This window comes from Helobdella robusta (assembly GCF_000326865.2).
Source record: "Helobdella robusta unplaced genomic scaffold HELROscaffold_8, whole genome shotgun sequence".
Lineage (NCBI taxonomy): Eukaryota > Metazoa > Annelida > Clitellata > Rhynchobdellida > Glossiphoniidae > Helobdella > Helobdella robusta.
Genome location: NW_008705459.1, coordinates 1179838 through 1202566, shown reverse-complemented (window position 1 = coordinate 1202566; position 22729 = coordinate 1179838). Strand labels below are relative to the sequence as shown.

General features: G+C 33.7%; 2 protein-coding genes across 2 annotated transcripts; both read right to left on the bottom strand.

The window, feature by feature from the left end:
* Positions 1-36: 36 nt before the first annotated feature.
* On the bottom strand, positions 37-3778 carry HELRODRAFT_165417 (hypothetical protein; the record flags this gene model as incomplete). Its single annotated transcript, XM_009032001.1, has 4 exons — positions 37-515; positions 721-835; positions 2979-3078; positions 3585-3778. 4 exons carry the CDS (start codon positions 3776-3778, stop codon positions 37-39), a joined length of 888 nt encoding a protein of 295 aa, XP_009030249.1.
* HELRODRAFT_142196 (hypothetical protein) lies at positions 3692-18739 on the bottom strand (the record flags this gene model as incomplete). The annotated part of the gene is made up of 2 exons (XM_009032000.1): positions 3692-3791; positions 18615-18739. Coding segments are annotated over 2 exons (225 nt in total), but the record flags the coding sequence as incomplete, so codon positions are not given.
* Between the last annotated feature and the right edge of the window lie 3990 nt (positions 18740-22729).

Here is a 22729-nt window from a genome sequence, read left to right as displayed (position 1 = left end):
GTGTTGTTGGGGGTGTAGCATCGAAGCAGGAACTCGTTAAGAGGACTCAACAATGTGGCATGTTGGTTTTGTTGTTATTGGAGATATTGGAAAAAAATTATCAGCAAAATTCTGACTACAGGAAAGCTGTTGATGCGGTTCAAGTTTGTTTGTGAAATTATATTTGTTGAAATCAGTAGCTGAACTGTTTATGCAAATCGTGTTGTTTTTGGCACTCGTATCAGAAGGCATGTCAATCAATGAGTTGGCATTTTTTTCAATAAAATTATTAGAGTTGATATTATCATCAGTCGATTGAAGATGGCACTGAAGAGCGTGTGGCTGCAAATTTGGATTTGATGGTTCATTGAACGAATTTCCGTCATCAACATAATCGGGCAAATTTGATAAATAGGATGAACCAAACTCTTTTGTTCTTGCATGCTTGATGTTTATTATTTTCAACAACGATGAAGATGACGAGGAAGATAACGACGATGCATCCGATAATGCAAGCGCCGCTTTTCTTTCTTTCTCTGTAGAAAAAAAAAGATATTTGTAAAGATATTTGTTTAAATTTTAGTTAAATTAATTTTCAATTGTTACAACATTTACTGCTCACAAACTATTAAAATTAGTTTTGTTTTCCAGGTCGCCAGATTTGTACAACATATTCATTTTATTTAATAATTTCATCCCAAATTTTTTATATAAATAAATTGTTTTTGCAACCATTCAAACCGTCTTTGAAGATAATATCAGAAGTTGAAAGACTGTTGATCTCCATCGGCTGAAGGCTAATTTTAACTTCATCGTTACTAACATCTTCAATGATGTTTTCTATTTCAGCCTTAATCTGAAAACAATTCATATTATTTTGCATCAAAGGTTGTTGTTTTTTGTAGATGTTTTTTGATTGTTTTAGATGTTACATTTTATAATAATTGTAAGTTTGATTGAATCAGTAATAAGACAAATTATCTTTACGAAAAATGATGCAATCATGCTGCCTCAAATCAACTGAAAACGAATATAAACTCTGTTCATTTATTTATTAATCTTAGAAAATATTCAGAGTTACATTAAAACGTTAAACGCGTTATTTTGATAATCTGAAACAATACAAACTGTATGAACAATCTATATGATAAAGTAAAGCCTACATATCTGTCTTCGTGTGTTCCACGTGACGTAGATGTTGAAAAAGTTTCTTTAATCTTCCCGTCAATTTGACAACTTGAGTCTAACCAAAATTTTGTTTTTTCATTGTTTTACCAATTGTTTTCACTAAAATGGCAGTCATCCAGCCTTCTAGGAACGACTTGCGCGTGCGCATAATATAAACTTATTATTGAAGCGTTTTTATATTTCATTGTGTTCAAATTAAAAAAGTTAATAATATTTTTGAAACATTTTTGAAAAATTACAACAAAATGGAACTTTAATTTTGGTTTTAGCTGAAAAATTTCATTTTAAAAACAATGTTTTTCGGTCGAATAAAATGTAATTAAATGCAAAGATTCTGTTTTGTTTCATTCTTATAAGTAATTAGGAACAATTTTACAAAGCTATAAGGATTGTTTATCGAAATGAAAATGTATTACAATTTCCGCTTAGTAAAAAGCTCAGTTCAAATAACACGATTAACCTAAAAAATTTTGATTATAATATAATAATATTTAGCTTTTCAAACTACGGGCACAGGCAAAGTCGTGCAAGTACAGCTAATATAATAAATAAATGAACAGAGTTTATATTCGTTTTCAGTTGATTTGAGGCAGCATGATTGCATCATTTTTCGTAAAGATAATTTGTCTTATTACTGATTCAATCAAACTTACCGATAAAAATAAAACTTTCAAAAAATTTCACGCATAGCTAACAGATCTTGAACCGGTCGAAACATGATGTGGATATTTTTACATAATATGACATGATTATTATGATATCTGACACAATGCTGTCATTCTCTTAACACCACAATATGGCAGCAACCAAGGCCTCCGAAAGATCAGTATTTTAAAAGGCTCTCAGCGGTACCTCCTTCGGCCAGGACATGGAAACTCTACTGCAGACATACAAAACTATTTGTCGCACCACAATCGAGTACGCCTGCCCTGCCTGATCACGGCTGACATCCGACACCAGCTTCAACCGGCTTCAACGTTCACAGGCTGTCATATCATCCCATTAGAACAGCATCTGCATTTGTGATACCAAATGCTACCAGTGAAGCAGCACTTAAAACTTCTCTCCTCCCAATTTTTACTACAATGCCATAGCATAAGCCACCCGAGCCAAATCATCACAACTCAACCACAACCTCACCGCAACATAAAAAACACGCTCAGCTCAAGATGGTCCCAGACGGTAAGACGGTAACAACGTTTCTCTGATGACAGCATCTACCATTCTCCATAGCAACACCGCCAAAACCGCTTCCGAAACGTAATTTGGCACCAGTGTTGCTCAATGGATGGCCACTACAAACACCAAAAATAAACAAATCAGAAAAATGTCTGTCCAGGGCAATTAGACGGACCCTTGCTTAACTCCGTTCTAGTCGTAGCATTTTTTTAACAGTCACAGAGCAAAAATAGATAGCAGGCACAACAACATCTGCCCTTTTTGTCATCAACATCCGGATGATGTCCCCACCTGTTTAGCCCCCCACACATATCAAGGTAATAGATCTATGGAGAAATCTGGTCGCAATGGCAAACTGGCTGGCCTCGCGTCCACTGGAAATTTAAGGAAGGGCAATAACAACAGCAGCATTATAATTTTGCCGTGAAATTCTACAATTAATAATCAAATGATATAGTCCTTGTTATTAATAAACAATCCACGCAATTTTAACTTTCTTGATAAGGCAATTTCATAAGCACCTATACCTTTCTAAGCGGACTAAAAATAAAGCCAAACTAGCGACTCAATTTCGAAGTGAAAAGTAAAATAATTAGAAAATGAACACATGTTTAAGCAAATAAAAAAAAAACCTGTTTAGTGTATCCTCCATGTAACCTCATGTGTCCATTTAGAGCAGGCATGTTACGAAATCTCTTGCCACAAACTGAGCATTTTACTGGCTTTGGCTCGCTGATAGTTGATTTTTTAATGAATTTACATTTTTATAATAATAATAATTAATTGTACATCTTAGGCTGAAAATTCAACGTGTAATTTTAAATTTTGTATTATGTTACAGCTGAGTGTTGCTTCTTCTGTAAATTTACAAAAAACTGACAACAATAATGGATTAATGAGAGTGACTGACGCAAAGTAAGCTTATCAAACAAATCGCAATCATTTAACGGTAAATACGGAAGGAAATACAGAGCGTCAGTCGAGTACAGAAAAAACATTCAAATTTCTTCCATAAATATCTAAAAGACACATACAACTAAACATTTTTAATTTTTTAAATTTTTGTATTATCACTCAACTTCCACGCAACCGTACACGAAAGTAAATTCGTATAAGAAAGAGCACATTCGTGATTAAATGACACTTAAAATTTTATATGTAGCATAACGTGTGACATGTATGAATAATTGAAGAACAAATGATGCCAAACAAATAGATGAGAACGAAATGAAACAAACTCCAGAGGATTGTATCCGCTACTCCAGAGTGTGCCCATCATCAAGCCAGACGATGAAGTGTAATCGAGTGGATGGTTCTCCAGGAGTTGTTGATGATGGTTCTCATGATGACGACGAAGACTGCGTGCATCGCAATAACTCTTGTCGCATTGCGTAAACTGGCACTCGTAAGGTTTCTTCGTCGAGTGAGTCATCATGTGTCCGTGACTGTTGACGCACGATAATTAATAAACTTGTAAACAAGTAAACAAATAAATAGGTCAGGGTTAGGGTTAGTAAAAAAAACACACACATAAAATACTGCTGGAAAGACTGGTTACATGGTTTGAATCATTTCTAACTAGAAAAACTCAGCAGATTCATTATTTTGGTCGGCTTTCAAAGCCCATGGGTCGGTTCTGTTTTTTTCTATATATTGCCGAAAATACTTGATTTGCTATATGGACGTGGTTTTTGCCGTCATAGATATGCAAACGATATTCAGATTTTTGTCTCAATTTCTACATGTTAGCTGTATTAAAAAAAATAAGTTGAATGTGTCAAAACAAGTTAAAGATGAATCAAACTAAAACCCAATTTATGTTAGCTGGTACATGGCAGCTAATGTCTACGCTAGAAACTTTCTCAGTAAGTATTATAAGTTGAATGTGTCATTTTGTGATTGGGTCAAAACAAGTCAAAGATGAATCAAACTAAAACCCAATTCATGTTAGCTGGTACATGGCAGCTAATGTCTACGCTAGAACTTTTCTCAGTGAGTATTAACACGACAAACATAAAATTTTGAGATACGGTCAATAACCAATAAAGTGTCGTACTTGATTAACGTTAAACAACAGGTCCACAAGTCGATTCACTAGCTAGCCAAAAACTATCTATTTCATCTTTGGCGACTACGTCAAGTTATGAAATCTATTGAAGAAAATACACTTGTTTCATTAAAACAGATCAGATGAAGATCAAATGAAGATTAGTTCCAGATTAGACTAATGCTGTAGTCTTCTTCATGGTATATCTAGCAGATTATAATCTTAATTTCAAGTCATAAAAACTAGGCTACTAAAGTAACAGATCGAAAATCAAAGTTTGATCAAGTGTCACTAATTTTTAAAAAGTTAGACTAGTTGCCCGTGAGACAGTGATTCAAGTTGGGAGTTATGATTTTTAAATGCCTAAATGGTCTTACTCCTAAATACTTAGTAAATAATGCCTAATAACGTCTTATGAATGCCTAAGGTCTGCAGATTTAAATACGTTGTTATATTCGAAATAGTAATTTAAAAACAGTTGATGAAGATTTTGCAGTTTCGAGTCCAGATTTTTGGAACAGCTCACCTAAAGACCAACCTATCTGACTTATCATCAGCTGAGTTTAAAAAACGACTCAAAACATACCTACTCAGTGATTTAATTAAAATTGTTTGAAAAAAAACATTGATGATGACGACAACCATATCGACATCGTCAAAAACACATTATTCCTTAGCTTTTGCTGCCTCGTGAGCAGTGATGGAAGAAATAATAATTTGCGTTTCACAAACTTTACATTACAATATATGACTTTACATTTACATTACTGTCAGAAATGCAATTATTGATGAAAATCACAGCACGTTCGGCGTTAGTTAACTTCCAATATAACTTTTCGATTTTTCTAACGGTTGATCGTAAATCATTTTCAAGTTTCTTTAGTTCCAAACAAAAATTTTTATTTTATGCATGATAGTACAAAACAGCTATTTTCTGGATTCCCATGCCATCTTCGGTGTTCAAATTGATATGTTGTGTATGTGCACAGATGCTCAAATATATATATACTGTGTCTATTCTCTACTTTGTTGAATTAGTTTTACAATCTTCAACTTCGTTTAATATAACATTTTTTACGTGTTTTCATTATCGATGATTCCTCTGTTTCTAAATTTATTGGTAGGAAGAATTCCAATTGCCCGTTGTTGAATATTTATTATCGGATTTCTTTGTTCTATTCTATGAGTATTGAATCGGCCAGTCGTAAATTATAATGGTTGTTAATGTAATGTAAGATTTCAACATTGTGGTCCAAGATTTGTCTAGTAATTTTATTTTTGTGTTTCTCTTTCATGTGATTCTTTATAGCGCCAGTTTGTACGTGCATCGTGAGACTTCTCAATAACTTTTTTTTTATTATTCTTTAAAAATCAGGATCTGACAGCATGCAAGGAAGTAGTACAATTTAAACAAATAAATAAATAATTTTCTAACGGAGAAATAAAAATGTTTAAACATGAAAACTAAAATAAAATAGAATAAAACAAATAATAATAATAAAATAAAGAAAAGAAAAAAAAATAAATTGACAATAAAATGAAGTAATGGCATAAAAACGCAAATTAATAGACTAGATGATGACTTAGTGAGTTAGTGAGGTGATCGATAAATAAAAGCTAGTTAGATAAGAATGATAAAGTTTTATTAAATAAAAACTAGTTGTGTGAATGAGGTGTCTTGTGATGAAAGTCTTTTCCTGATATGTAGATTGGGTGGCAATTTGATAGTTATGTTTGCGCTGACGAAGGTTGTGTGTTGTAGTTTTGATTGGTGGTAGTAGAGGATGGATGACGTGGTTGTTGTTATTTTCTACTTTCTTGAACAGTCTTGAATCGATTGTGTTAAATATACTGAGTGAAGGTAGGATATGATGCCGTTGTTGTGAAGTTGTTGTTGTGTAGCAAAACCAGACCAGGAGGGAGCTGCATATTTGATGCGTGAGATTATGAGTGATTCAGTGATGTCGAATAATTTGATGCCTCTGAGACCATGTAAGCGGAGTGTTTTGAGTGCGTGAAATGTTTGAAAGCCTTTTGTTATGATGTGATTAATATGAGGTGCAATAGTAAGTGTGGTGAATGTGATGCCTAATATTTTTAATTGACTTGATGATTGATGGGTGTTCTAGAGGTAATGTTATTTTCTTTCGGCTATTGAGAATGATGAGTTCAAATGATTTATTGAGGTTAAGTGACAGATTGTATAGTTTTGACTATGGAGTTAATGAGTCGAGTTTTGATGAGATGAACACAATTATTATTTTTAAGGAAAGATGTTATTGGAAATAAGAGAGATGATGTCGGATGTAGATGAACCTGTAGGGTGAAATGCAAACTGATCTTGTAATAGTGGTTTGATGGATGGATGGTTGAAACATGGATAGATGAATGACCTAACGATGAATTTTTCTAGAATACGTGAAAATATGGGGGTGATAGATAATGGGCGATAATCTATTAGTGATGATGGGTATTTTGTTTTGGGTATAAGATGAATTGTGCTAGATTTCCATTGTGATGAGATGAATGAATGCATTAAGCAATGATTGTTGAGTGAACTTAAGGTGCTGGAAATGAATGGAGCGATGATTTGTAGAAACCATGCCGGTAGACTGTCTAGACCTGTACCAGATAGACAGGCCTTCGTAAGCATGTGCAGGACGGAGTATGGGGTAAATTGTTGATGTTAACGACTATTGATTGTTGTTGCTTTTGTTGGTGGAATTTTGTAGGACGGGTCGGTTGACATAGAAGCAAAGTGGGTGTTGAGTGTGTCGGCATCAATTTGCCCTGAGGTTGACGTGTTGAATGATTTGTCAGAGCTTCTAATTTTGCTGACTTGGTCCCGCTTGGCTTTGCTTCCACGCTTACTATTAGTGAAAGTTTTTGAGTTAAAGATTGATGATTAGTTTATTGATGTATTTGGTGATCGCTGCGGCTTTGAGGATGAATCCTGATCTCATGAATATATTTTTTTGGCGAAGTAGATATATTTGATGAATGGGCTGATGAATGGAGGATCTGATAATCTGATCGTGATGTTTGATGTTGGGTAGTACGTGTTGTAAGTTGAGTTGATGATTTTATAAAATTTATCAAAACATTGTTGCAAAAAATTGTCAATAGAGTTAGTTATGAACGTATTATCGTTAATATTGTTATTGTTATTATTATTATTATTACCATTGGCACCATTGTTAATATTATTATTGTTGTTACAAGTATTATTACTATTAGTAGGACTATTATCTTTTTTTTAATATCATCAAAATCAATACTAATATTATAAAAAAGTTGTTGGTAGAGTATTGTTGGTGGTGGTGATGTTGAAGTCGAAGATATTATTGAAGTCGATGTTGTTGAGATGCTGAAGGCAAGGTGGAGGTGGAGGAGCAGCAACCACCCCAAGATGATGTGTTGAAACGTAACTTGGTCGTCCTCATACCAATATATTCAGAATTATGGTGCCCACACTCACCAATATTACATTTGAACAAATATATTAGATGGCTATGATCCATTATCGATTCTGGTTTACTAGTGCACTTGTTTTTCATCCCAAGAGATAACGTTCTTTGGTTGAAGTAGCATATTCGTAGTTTTATTCTCGTTGATTGCTTGGACGTTATTTTTTATGATTCTTTTCATAAAAAATAACGTCCATCATCATAAAAAGAATCATAAAAAATAACGTGCTTGGACGTTATTTTTTATGATTCTTTTCATAAAAAATAACGTCCAAGCAAGTTAAATTGGAATTTAATTAAACCGAACATGCTGTGATTTTCATCAACACTGCTGTGATTTTCATCAACACACACACAAACACACACACGCACACACACGTTGGAAGGAGACCATATTTTATACAGTACTAACGCTAACCCTAACAAAAAATAAACGTTTGAAAGTGTTGTTAGGCACTCCTGGCGTTGTGCAAAAAATACAGCCAATTTCATGGTAACGTCAATATCTCTGCCAACATTTTTAATTCAAATTCTCTTAATAATTATTGAATAAATACCGATATTAATAAGAACTTAATTAAATGTTGCTGTGGTGAATTCTGCAAGGGACGTAAGGGTCTGAAAATTCACCTGCAGTTATGAGCCATTCACAAAAGACTCAAATTGTCGGAGGAAAAAGGAAACGACAATGAAACTGCAAATTCGTCATCACATTCGCAGTCAACACAGGCAAAAGACAAGCAACAGTCTCATTCAACAAACGTCACGCAACAATTTCCTTTAAGAAACGCCATGCAACAGTCTACTTCAACAAACGCCATGCATGCAACAATCTCCTTCAACAATCACCATACAACAATCTTCTTCAGCAAACGCCATGCAACAGTCTACTTCAACAAACACTCTGCAACATCTTCATCTAACACCACGCATCGTTCTTCTTCAACAAACGCGACCCAACAGTTTCCCTCAACAAACTTTACTCATCAGTCATCCACAACAATTAATTGGGCACCAAATTCTGACAAGACCGCAACGCTGCTTGCGGGCGTCAAACTCCCAAGAAACCACACTCAATGGTTGGAGGCCAACACATTCTTCCAACTCCATCAACATACTCTGCCCAACTTTGACAATTTAAACAACTTCACTATTGCATTTCAAACCATGGTTTACAATTATTTCGCTTATTCTTCTAAAATGCTATAAAAACAGAATCGACAGTGGGCACATCAACACCTGTCCTTTCTGCAACAATCATACAGATGATGTTCAACATTTGTTTAGCTGTCCCCAAAACTCAGACTTTCAACCAATAGACCTCTGGAAGAACCCTGTTACAGTGGCGGATTGGCTCCGAACTCGATTGGAATCCTGAGAGTCCCCCAGAAGGGGCAACAACAACAACTACTACAAGTCTACAACATCCTTCGTGACTTAGCTGAAGTAAAACCAACACTTAAAAAGCTATCGACAGCTCAACAAGAATCTCGCACATCTGTCTTCACTGAAATGCTAGGGAACAATTGTTAAATCGATCATAGATCACGTCCCAGCAAAGGGTGTTTCCCGATGGTCAAAGTTCAAGGCCAATCTGCCGGAGGCTTTGTTCAAATTTGTTAGGAAGGCATTTATTTAACAACTTACTACAAATGCCAATCTATCTAGATGGGGTAAGTCCTCCAACGCATTGTGTCCTCTTTGTAACGCATTTCAGACAAACAAGTACGTCCTGTCAAATTGTAGTTCCGTTGCAGCTTTAAAAAGATAAACAGCATGTCATAATAAAATATTTTCTTTCAATCTGGAAAAGATTGGATCGGTTGCTAAATCAGATGTTACAATTTTTGTCGATACGACTAGCGAAGATTTTGTCTCAGTATTGTTCCTTTTTAAATCACTTCGACCCGATATAGTACACCTACGAGGTGATACGATCAAAATATTAGAATTGACAGTCTGTCGAAAATCAAACTTCCCCGTGTTAAATTTCTTGTCCCGTAGATCGTTTAATTAATTGATATTATTATAATATTGAAAGACATTAAAAGAAGAAAATAAATTTAGAAACGTTTTTGACTTGTTTATTATCAACCGGAACAACAAAAAAAGGAAAAGGTGAAGCTACATACAAAGCGAAAAACATTTAGCCTAAAGAAAATAAATGTATATCATAAATCATAACGTTTTAAAATAAAACATAAAACTTATCACCTTCTCATTTTATTTAAAACATTAGATGACCTTAGCATAAATACTCTGAAGACCCATCACACACATCAGATTCTTAAGTCTTGGTCCTACTATTGGTTTTGTCAGAGCATCAGCAACTTGAAGTTCTGTCGCAACTTGTTCAACTGAAACTTCTTCTGCAACGTTTTCTCTAATGTGGATATGCTTTGTTCTTCTATGAAGTTTTGGATTATGAGCTAATCGAATCGCTGCTTCATTGTCGACAAAAAATTCTGGCTTTTTCTTTAGATCTACAATGTCGTTCTCGTTTGAGTCATATCACTTCACGAGCTGCTTCACTTGCGGCAACGATTTTTGCTTCGGTAGTTAAAATCGCAACTGAGGGTTGCTAAACCAACTGATCACACTTCCTCCAAACACACAGATTACACCTGATGTCGATCCTCCACGATCTGCATCAATGTAGACTATTAGTGTATTGTTTTGATCAAACTTGTAAACAATACCGACATCAGCTGTGCTAGGCAAATATCTGAAAATTTGCTTGACTTGTGTTACATTAGACTTGCTGGGTTTTTCCAAACTTCTGGATGCTACTCCAACTGCATATTATGCAATATCTTGTCTTGTTCCAGTCATCAAGTGCATCAATGCACCAACTGTTGATCTGTAAGAAAATTTCACTTCCTCGTGTTCATTTTTGTCTTCATAGAACTCCTCAGATTTTGTAATCGGAGTTGTACAGGGTTTACACTGGCTCATCCTAACCTTTTCAAAAATCATTCTTGTATACGATGACTGATTGACTTTAATATTTCCATTCTCATCTTGATTAATTTCTAATCCAAAAAAATATGTTGCAAGTTTAAATGTTATCTTGAATTCTGACTTGAGTTGTTTTTTAAAGATTTTTAGTTCTTCTTTATCGGTTCCTGCAACTAGTCCATCATCAACGTACAGTGCAAGTATGAGTTTCTTTCCTTCCTGTAATCTAATGAACAAACAAGTATCTGCATCACTTTGTTTGAAATGTCTCTTTTTCAAGAATTCAGCAAAGCGTTTGTTCCAACATCTTGGAGCTTGTTTAAGTCCATAGAGACTTCGCTTGAGCTTACAGACTCTTCCTGAATTATCTTTAAAACCTTCCGGTTGCTCCATGTAGATATCTTTATGTAGTTTGCAGTATTAAAATGCTGTAGACACATCAAACTGCATGAGTGACATCTTTTCATTTGTCGCAACACTTATCTTTCACAACACAGTGTTCTTATAGTTGAACTTCTGACCACAGGAAAAACCTTTTACCACTAGCCTGGCCTTAAAACGTTCAACAGAACCATCTGGATTGTGTTTTACTTTGTAGACCCATTTGCATGGTATTGCCTTACGACCTTCTGGAAGATTTACCATTCACTGACTGCATTTCACTGTTCATGACTTTAAACCATTCATCTTTTTCATCATTTGAAAGGCATCTTTGTAGTTCTCTGGTTCAAGTACTTCACATAATGCAGACATAACAAAAAGAAAAAGGATCATAACGAGATAGCTTTTTGATATTATTCTTGTCACGTAAAACCATACCTTTGGTCTTTTGATTATAACAATCAGATTGATCTTCTTCGTCAGATGAAACTGAACTACGGTTGTGAACATCTTCATCAGTTGAAATACTTTCTTTAATCAAAGTTTCTTTATTATCATCTTTGATTTCATCATCAATCGAAACTGTATCATCTGAATAACTTTCTTCTTGTAAAATCACTGATTTTGGTTTGACAACCTTCTCATCAAAAATAACATCTCTTGATCGAAGCATTTTATTTCTTGGTTGAACAAAAATTTTGTGGCCATCGTCACCTTCATATCAAACGAGAGTACCCTTTACAGCTTTAGTATTCATTTTTCGTTGTTTCTGCATAGGAATATGAACATAGGCTGTGCTACCAATGATTCGTAGATGTTTTATCTTAGGTTTCTTGTTAAACCACACTTCATACGGTGATTTTTCTTCTACAGAAAATGGTCCAGTTCAGTTGAGTATGTAAGCAGCAGTATTAACTAATTCAGCCCAAAGGGCATGAGGCAGTTCTTCACGAGTCAGTCTCATAGCTCTTGCTGCTTCAACTAGCGTTCGATTATCACGCTCACTGCAACCATTTTGCTGAGGTGTATAAGGCATAACTATGCGTTGTCTAACTCCTTTTTGCTAAATTGATCTGACTTTTTTGTCGTCAAATTCCAGACAGCTGACTTATGACCAGCTGATCTTGACTCTGCAAGCATATGTCTGAGTCTTTCTGGTACATCTTATTTTTAACAAATTTGTAGCTTTTAAAATCATCTTTAAACAAAACAAAGTATCTAAAATTTTGAAATGAGAAACAAAAAGAACCACATACATCAGTGTGAATTAATTCTCCTGGTCGAGTTACTCGAGTTCCAAATTTCAATCGATGTAACTTTCCATAGACACATCATTCACATAATTCACTGTCTACAGGTATATCGATGTTTAGTTCACATTTCATGACCATTTTAACATGTTTCTTATTCTGATGTCCCATTCGTTCATGGTATAACTGCAATGCATCTTGATCATTGACAAAGTTAACTTCAACTTCAGAATTCAACGGTCTAACAGTTTTTGCTACAAGTTTGAACAAACCTCCATTATTGTTTCTTATTCCAACAACATTTATCACATTGTCAATAAGTAGATAACAACTTCTTGAGGTTGAAACAAAATAGCTATTTCTGTTCTTATCTTGAGTTGCAAGTACTGAGAACAAGTTTCTTTTTACTTTTGGCACATACCAGACATCTGTGAGTTTAACCGTTTGCCATTTATTATTCACTTTCACTTGAAGATGAATAAATCCTTTTCCAAAAGCTTCTACAGTATCACCATTTGCAACATATAATTTACTCGGTTGAGAAAATTTTTCAAAACTTTGAAATATGTCTCTTCAGAAAGTTAGATGACACGTTGCACCATTGTCAAAAAACCATTCATCGGTGTACGCTGACTCATCAATTGCAAAAACACTTGATTCCATAAAAACTACTGATTTCTTATTGTCATCATGTAGATTGTTATTTCTTGGTTTTGCTGGTTTACCATCGGAATGCCATTTTTCACAATTTCTTACAATGTGACCTGGCAATTTGCAGTAATGACATATCAGCCGCTTTGATTTGCTGACAAATTTATTTTGTTTCTGACCTTTCATGTTTTGAGATGACTTTTCACTTGTTGCTTTGACAAATAATACTTTCAGTTTTGCCTTCCAAGGATCTTTCATAGCTACACAATTGATCTGTGAGTATTTCAACTGTTCTTTCAGTCTTGTTTAACAATCTCCAACTTGCAGCAAATGAGAAATATTTTTCTAGCAAAGTTTCAGTCATTTGACACATCAGCAATAAGTCACTGTTTTCATCTTTTCCTAGCTCGACCTTTAAATCTTTCCAAAGATTATTGAGTTTTTCTAACATGAGAGACAACATCATCACTTTCATCCATTTTATAACTGAAGAACATCATGCATAAATTGTATGCTTTATTTTCATTAACTTCATCATTCATATAATCTATAAAGTTCTAGCCAAGTAAAGTTCTGGCATTACTAAATGAACGAACTTTTTCATACGTTTCATCGGTCATATTGGTTGACAGCAATATTGGTTCATAAAATTACAATCTGCTTTATTGAATTTGTTCAAAGAAGTTTGATATTTTGCTATCACATCTTCATTTGAGTCATCGTTTAATTCATCTGGACCTTTTAATTTGCCATTTACTACGACCATTGCATCAGGAATGCCGCGTAGTATTATAAAAACTCTTGATTTCCAATTCAACCAATTACTTTTGCCTTCTAGGTGTTTGATTTGCTAGATTCATTTCTTCCTTGTCTTTCAATTTGACCTTTTTAATTTGAAGCAAAATATTGACTTTAAGAGAATGAGGATGTTTTCTCTTCACTTCAGTCTTCAAAAAAATCTTCCAATATTTCTTTATTTAAAATTTTTTTCGTCAAATCAATAAATTGTTAAAAAAACGTTATCTGGGCACATAACCTGTTAAATTTCTTGTCACGTAGATCGTTTAATTAACTGATAGAAATATAACATCCATAACAATTTGGTCGACGAGAAGAAAGGCCTCAAAATTAATATCAACACATTTGAAATTTCCCCACTAGGCTTTTTTTAAACATTTTAACTTATCGCTGGTGAATTTTAATTGGTCTGACCAATTTTATCATGATATTACTAACTCAGCAATATCAACATCGTATGCTATCTTTTGCGACAAAAACTCGAATGAATTAAAACTGTTTTTAGACTGATCTTTTATTATTAATTGTACGCATTTTATTTTGATATAATGGCGAGCATCGTAGACTACATAACGGATTTTTATTTATTTTTTTACTCTATTTTATCTAAAATTCGACAAATTCTCCAAACGGCCCTAATGTGGATTCCAACATGCTGACGCCAGCAAACACCACCACCAATGCAGAATTATCACAACTATCACCTCCACCTTACCAGCGGCGACTCCATCGACGTCGTCATCAACAAATGTCGCCACGGCAAAGATACCCCAACCATCATCTCCGTCTCACCAACGGGCATCTCCATCATCGTCGTCGTCAACCGATACCCTCATGAAAAATGCTCCACTTCCAAGGATACAGTTACCTAAAACAACAATTCAATGGTCTGAGGCCAATGCATACTTCCATTTTCCAAGATCAGATCTACCAAACAGCGCTGACATTGATAACTTCACCACCGGTTTTCAGTCATTAATATACAACTACTTTGCATAAACCTAAGGTACAATTAAACAACAATCAAATTGAACAACAACAGTTGACAAACCAATCAACAAACTAAAGAAAGAACTGAAACAACTAAAGCTGCTAGATCGCAAAAACCACAACTTCTACCTCCAAATTAAAACTAAGTAAACAAATAAGATCAAGAATAGCATCAACAAAGCGAAATAAAATTGAAAAAACACTCGATATCACAAACCAATTAAAACATAAATTTTGGGCAACATGTGAAAAATTATTCAACAACATTTTAAAGGATTAGTGCTACAACACACATCGCCTACCCAATTGGATCAAAACATTACCAAATTCCTCAATAGCCTGTGATACCAATCCTCCCACATATAAAGAAATTTTTTCAATTATCCGGAAATGCAAGTCGAGAGCATCTCTTTGCCCATTGGATCAGATGTCAGTAATAGTTCTTAAAAAATGTCTAATACTCCGCACAATCCTTCATCAGTTACTGGTTGAATGTTGGAGAGCGTCGTCGATTCTTTCCTGCTGGAAAAAAGGGCTGACAATATTAATTTACAAAAAGGGGGATGCCAACGACCCAGCAAATTTCAGGCCAATAACACTTCAACCAGTATTCTATAAAATTTTCTTCTCATTCATAAATAATAGATTATACAAATATCTGGATTTAAATAATCTCATCAATAAAAACATTCAAAAGAGCTTCTATCCCAAAGTTGACGGTGTAGCTAAAAACACGCAACTATTATCTCACCTGCTAAAAGACGCTAAAAAACATCAGAGAACAATTATTGTTAGCTCATTGGATTTACGCAATGCATTCGGTGATGTTAGCCACGATCTAATTTCATCTGTTTTAAGTTATCACCACATCCCAAGTCAGGTCAGCAACTGTATGGGTGTGCAACAAACTAACTTCACCTATCCAAGTAAAAAGGGACCAAAGTGACCCGAGTTCTCCATTGCTCTTCAATTTTTCTTTTAATCCTCTGATGAAAATACTCGAAGCAAAAGAATACCAGCAGATCAGATATATATGGGGACCTACAGCCAAATAAAAATCTAGGGGTTGGCTTTAATTTGCTGACGACTCAGCAATTATTGCAAAGGAGGGTGTCCAAAAGTTGATCGATCTTAACCAAGCCTTGTGTGAATGAACGGGCATGAAATTAAAAATCGACAAGTGTAGTTCATTTGGAATGAGAAAAATCAATGGAAAATATAAACAATTTCGGTTGAATCATTAAGCTGGTGCCAGACATAACGCAACAACGGTAACTGTAGCCTTCGCCCGATACATTTTTTGCCCGAACGATGATTCGCCCTATATGCAATCATATTGTGTATGTATGAGCAGTTCGGATTAAAGTAAATTTGATTTTTTTGTATTACTTTTTTATATTCTTTTTGTATTGTTTTTTTTTATATACAAACATTATAATACAAACGCAAATATTAAAAACGGAATATTTATCTTATTTGTAATCTTTTGTTTATTTGAGTTTTGCAGACACGCCATTTTAAATTAAATTCACGCCGCGAAAATATTTTGTTAGTTTATCTTTATTCCCTTTTAATTTCAGTGATCCTGGTTCATGGCCACAAAATTTTTCTGATTCAGAAAGTAGTTTCATAACAAAAATGAGATTTGAAAATTTGGCTGAACCAAATTTAATTAATAGTAGCAGAGAAGGACGCAATTTAACCAAAGATTGGTTTTATAAAATTCTCAAAAATGGACAAAAAGTAAAAAGATCATGGTTAGCTTATAATGAAAATAATATCGCTCTCTATTGTATTCCCTAGAAGCTGTTTCCACGCTTAGCTTCAAAACAAATATCTTCTATAGGTAAAGAAAAAGGACTTGACAATTGGAAAAAAACTCAGTGAAAAGTTTCCCCTGAACGTGAAAAATCATCCAACCATAAACTTTGCTTTTGCTCTTGGAGAACTTTAGAATCTAGTTTAGTAAATGGAAGTATTGGTGCAGAACTCCAAAATCAGATCCATCAAGAATAGTTGGACTGGAAAGCGGTATTGCGCTCTATTATAGATGCTGTTCTAATCTTGGCAAAACATGGGAGTCCATTTCGAGGAACTAAAGAAAACTGTGATTTCAGTGACCCATCTAGGGGAAAGTTCTTAAACACAGTTGAACTTATTTCTCGTTATAATGTCCCTCTTCAACAACACATTGAGCGGCATAAGAAAGGACAAATATCATATTTTTTACATAAAACGCAAAATGAGTTTCTAGAAATTATTGCTAATAACATAAAGTAAAGAATAATACAAAACTTTTTGGATGCAAAATATTTTTGCACTCCAGATATCAGTCACAGTGAACAAATGACTCAGGTAGTTCGTAACTTCAAAAAAGATACAACGAAAATAAAAGAAAGCTTTATTGATTTTTTCCCAGTCAAGAAATTCAAAAAAATTAGACATAGATGGAATTAAATTGGAGAATTGTAGAAGTCAATCCTATGACAACGGGGCAAATATGGCGGGAAAATATAAAAAAGTACAGTCTAGATTATTGCAGAAAAACAAACTGGCATATTTTGTTCCGTGTGCTGCACACTTCCTCAATTTGTTTGGTGCTAATGCAGCCGGTGCTATTATCAAGGCTGAGAACTTCTTCGGAACTTTAAACAGTTTGTATTCTTTTTTTTGCAGTTTTAACTTCACGCTGGGAAGTTCTCAAAAAAATGTGCCGATAATTTTTTTTTTCAATTTTTAGCCAGTGTAGGTCATTCAAGATTGGAGTCACGTGATCGAACTTAAGATTTTTTGTGACAAGTTTTGCAGACTGAGATTACTTTGCATTTTAACCCAGTCACTGCAAAAGCAAGACCATGAGTCTCAGACATAACAACACCATCTTGCTGCCCAACGTTTTTTCACCGCAGTTCATTCCGTAGTGTCAGTCATAGTGTCACGAGTTTTTATAATATCCTCTCCAAACTTCATTCCTTCATGAATACAAGTGAATATACGTGATAGACCAAGATTTCTTTGCATTTTAACCTAATCACTGCAAAAGCAGGACCAGGAGTCTCAGACATAACACCATTTTCCTGCCAAACGTTTTTTCACCGCAGTTCATTCCGTAGTGTCAGTAATAGATCATAGAGTCACGAGTTTTCATAATATCCTCTTCCAAATTCCCAACAACACACTATTGCAATTTACTTTTGTCTCTCCTCTTGTCCAAATTTCACTAGTTTACAACAGTTCTTGTCAAATATCTTAAACTTATCTGGTTTTATTCAAAACTTTGCACAGCCTCCATTTCATCCCGACGTCATCATTTTTGTTTTACTTTTGATGTTAAGCATCTCATGTGCTCAACAGAGCATCTAACAGATAATGCCATTAACAAACCTTTTAAATAATTAATAAATTTATAATTTTCATTCACTCCAAAATATTAATTTTCAAACATATTCAATTTAATTTAAATGCTCATATTCAATTGAACTTAAATGCTCTATTTTTTGTTAATAATGCCAATAATTTTTGATTAAATTATTTGAGTTCATTTAGATTTTTTAACTTTTGTTTGTTGGTTTTTTTCTTTGGATGTATCTTACTAAGATTTTTTTCTTGCAATAGTTATAAAAAACAAAATATTCTTAAATATTTTGTGAGCAGTATAAGTGATCTGAAAATTAAAAACATAAAGCATCTGAAAGACGTCAAATTAAAACCAAAATGAAAACTTACAGATGATCCTGTCTTTTGAATGACTTGGTACAGACGGGGCAACAATATTTACGATCATCACTGTGAATCAACTTATGTTTGGCTAGCGCGCTTGAATTGTTAAACGTCTTCAAACACACTACACATTGAATTAGAGTTTTGTTGTTGTTGATGATGTTGATGTCATTATGGATCGTTGATGTCGTTGTTGTAGCTGATTTTATTGGTCTACTTTTACCGACAATCAGTTGATTATGTTGTCGATGCATTGTTAATTATGTTGCCATTAAAAGATGAGCTTTTGATGTTTATAATTATGATTTGTTTATTGTAAACGTCTTTTGTACAAAAAATCTTTAAAATTTTAGAATATGTCTTAATGTAGAATAAATCAAACATTTCTAATATATTGTTTTGCAAGGTTTGTAAATTTGTGACGATGTTTCAACCATAAAACCCCGGATTCATATGATGACATTTCGGTACTTTTCCTTTAATTGCTTCAAGCTTAGACAACATTACACTTTTAATTAATTTTAAATGTTTATTTACCACATGGCCCATTATTTCAACTATTTCCAGCTTTTCGTTCTTATTTTATCGGCACAAAGAAATCTGTTAAAAAAATTGAAACTATAAATCAATAATGTTTATTATGTAAATATATTTAGACTATTAAAACGGTCATATAATTAAAAGTAATTTCTGCTAAAACAAAAAGTAATAACTTTTTTGGCAGTTGGCGGCAGCCATCCCCCCGGGAATTTTCCGGTATCCTGGCGACCCAGTCCAAATCTGCGTATAATCATGTTTAATCTTATAAATTCTTTCATCCATATGCACAATAAACTAAATTTTTTAAAATTACTTGGTAGTTAGCAAGAGTTATTATGTATAACATTGATAAATATTTTGATGTGTTTATTATTTCAAAGATTTATTTATTTTAAATAAAAAAAATCAGCTTTCAATAAGACATAAGAATGTATAAATTTTTACGCCATACATCCAAACACAACATTACACTAATCACATACAAGAACAAGATCTCAAACGAAAATAAAACTGACTGACCGGATCAAAGTTCAAATGTCAAACAATTAAATAGCCTAACATCTGATAATGCGAATAAATTTAATTACATCATGCAACAATTCGTGCATCATTTAAAGTAACCTGGCAAGCCACAAAATTAACGGTAACTGGAGCTTTCGTCAGATAAATTTTTCGCCTGAACGATTTGTCTTAACGATAAGATTCGTCCAATTAAATACATTTTCACCCGAAAATAAAAAATAATATTCTCGATTATTCACACACGTACTACTCTCTCGTAGACTTACAATGCATATACAGGACGGTGCAATAAAGAACCATATGGTTAGTGAACACCATATGCCTCTCACCAGAACCATTTTGGTTTCGAATACCACGATACTTGACACTGAAATGCATCCTGGTCGACTTAAAATCCGTGAGGCCCTGTATATCAACAAACATAAACCCACTTTAAACAAGAAATCAAGCAGTTTCGACCACATCCTACAACTATTTTCTCAATACTGGGATCAGGCTCTACTGTGTAACGTTGTACGTGAGCAACCGTACTAGCCTGTATCACCACGATATGAATATCATTCGCAGGCAGACAGCTTTCTACCGGTCAATACACAATTTATAAGTGTACGTCGGAAATCTACTACACTTATATCTTTAACTACTCTATTACAGTCTTAATTAAATTTAATTCCCATTACATAATTCATAGTACATTTATCGTATTTCATTTTATTTACTAACTTATTTATTTTAGTTTATTTTATTCCTACATACATTTTATAACCACATAATCTTAGTTATGCATTTAATTTGTGTAGAATATACTTACCGTTCCATAATATTTTATACTAGTGATTACACCACATTCATCACACACGTATTGTTTATTTCCTATTCTTCCAACTTTCCAGTTTATTTTCATTTATTTTACCTTTTATTAATTAGTAACTTTTATTTAATTTCATGTTTTAGTATTAAATTTATCTTTTAGGTTACATCCTTCGCAAGGTACCATTTTAACTTCACTTTCAATTCCAATTTTATTTTTAATATCTTATCTGTCATGTCCGCCAAATAATTTACATAATTCGTTTAATTTTCATTTATTTTAATTAAATTTCTTATATTTCATTGGTTTTAGGCTCTGATGATGGCTACCTAGCCGAAACAACGTTGTCAGCTTCTAATATGTCACAATTTCACAATAAATATGAATGTCAAAAACTACGCTGTGTTGAGTCCATAATAAAAAAGTTGATAAATGCAAAATGAGCAAATAAATTTAACAATATATATATATATATATATATATATATATATATATATATATATATATATGGGTTCAGACTGTCGTATATACAGTTATTAAGAAATATCACCGCATTAAAAAAAGACCGTGGTGTAACAAACAAAAATAACAATGAAAAAACAACAAATGACATAATAATTTATTACAAAAACACGATGTCAACAGCTTATAAGACCGATGAGAAAATAACAAAAAGGATTGTAAACGGTAATGTAAACTATCAATGAAAATTAAAATTAAAACTTAGGATTTATTACACGAACTACAAAACCTCATCCCTTATCTTTAAAAATAATTGCAATACTAAACCAGAATTGATAACGAAGAACAGTCATCTAGTATATCCTTTTGATAGTAAAATCTGTGATTGTAGGCACCGAAACAGAGAATATATCGGATTTGTCAAGAAGTTTAACAATGCATACACAAAATGGTGCAATAAAAAATCATCTAATGGATTCACACCAAATAAAAAGGGAAATAATTAACTCAAATACCAAAGTGTTATTTTACGACCACAATATAAGCAACTTGAGAATGGCGGAGGCTTTATTAATAAAAAATAGAAACCCTGTAATAAACATCCAACAACAGGCAGTAACGATCCTACCAGCAAAGAAATTTCTCACACGAAGAAACAATGGAACTTAGAGTTCCTTTGTTAAAAATACTATAAATATCAGATGAACTACATAAAACAACATCACAAACTCTATTACACTGATGATAATAAAGGTTACCGAAAAAAGATTTTATGTAAATGTACAAATAAAAATGCAGTTTGAAAGAATTAGAAATTTTATTATTAATTTGAATAAAATGAATAACATCGATAAAATAATTGTTCGAATTGGTTGTTATTGTAATGTAGAAGTTAACTAACGCCGAACATGCTGTGATTTTCATATATATTGTCGTGTTTCGTGGTTTGAAGAGTTGAAACTAAACTAATTAGACAACAATAAGCGTATGAACATATACTATTTTATTACGGTTTAATAAATATAACGAGTAACAAGTTCTATAATCAACGAATTGAACGAATACAATTAGGGTCACGTTAACAATCAATTATCGCCCATAAGCAATAAAACAATAATTAGCGCATAACATCTCCCCAACAAACTAAAGTTTGTGGGCAAACTTATGGCGTATACGTTCCGATCTTCTGGGCAGAGATATCGGGTCGAAAAGCACTTGACTACTTTCAGGCATGGTAGGTTTGACGATTGAATGCCTTGAGTCAAATTGGAACTGGGTCCTAGTGATTTCCCCTGGGTCCCATCTTGGTTGGCACCGTATCTAGAACGGATTAGCTCTACGTGTCGTTTCCATAGAGGACCATGTGGGATCGATTTTACCAATAAGTATCTTCGACCTAATCTTTGAAAAACTATTGCAGGAACCCATCTGGCTTGGCAATCTCTTCTTGGGCCATAGTACTTGACATAACACGGTTGACCTATCGAACCTTTCTTCTTATTGTAGTTCTTTTCCCTCTCTTTCCCTTACGAAATTAGTTAGAGAATATCAGTTTTAGTTCGTATTTGCCTGCCATGCAGTTAATTGACTTGGCAAAAGAACGGTTGACAAAAGAGTTCTTCTGTATTGCATAAGGAACTCTTGGAAGAAAGCTTCGGTCGGTAATGTTGATTTTGCCATAGACCTTTTGAAAGTTTGAACGAACCTCTCTGCCTGACCATTAGTCGCCGGGTGGTATGGGGCACCTGTAAGGTGCTGAATCCTCCTCTCTTTCAAATAGAGTTGA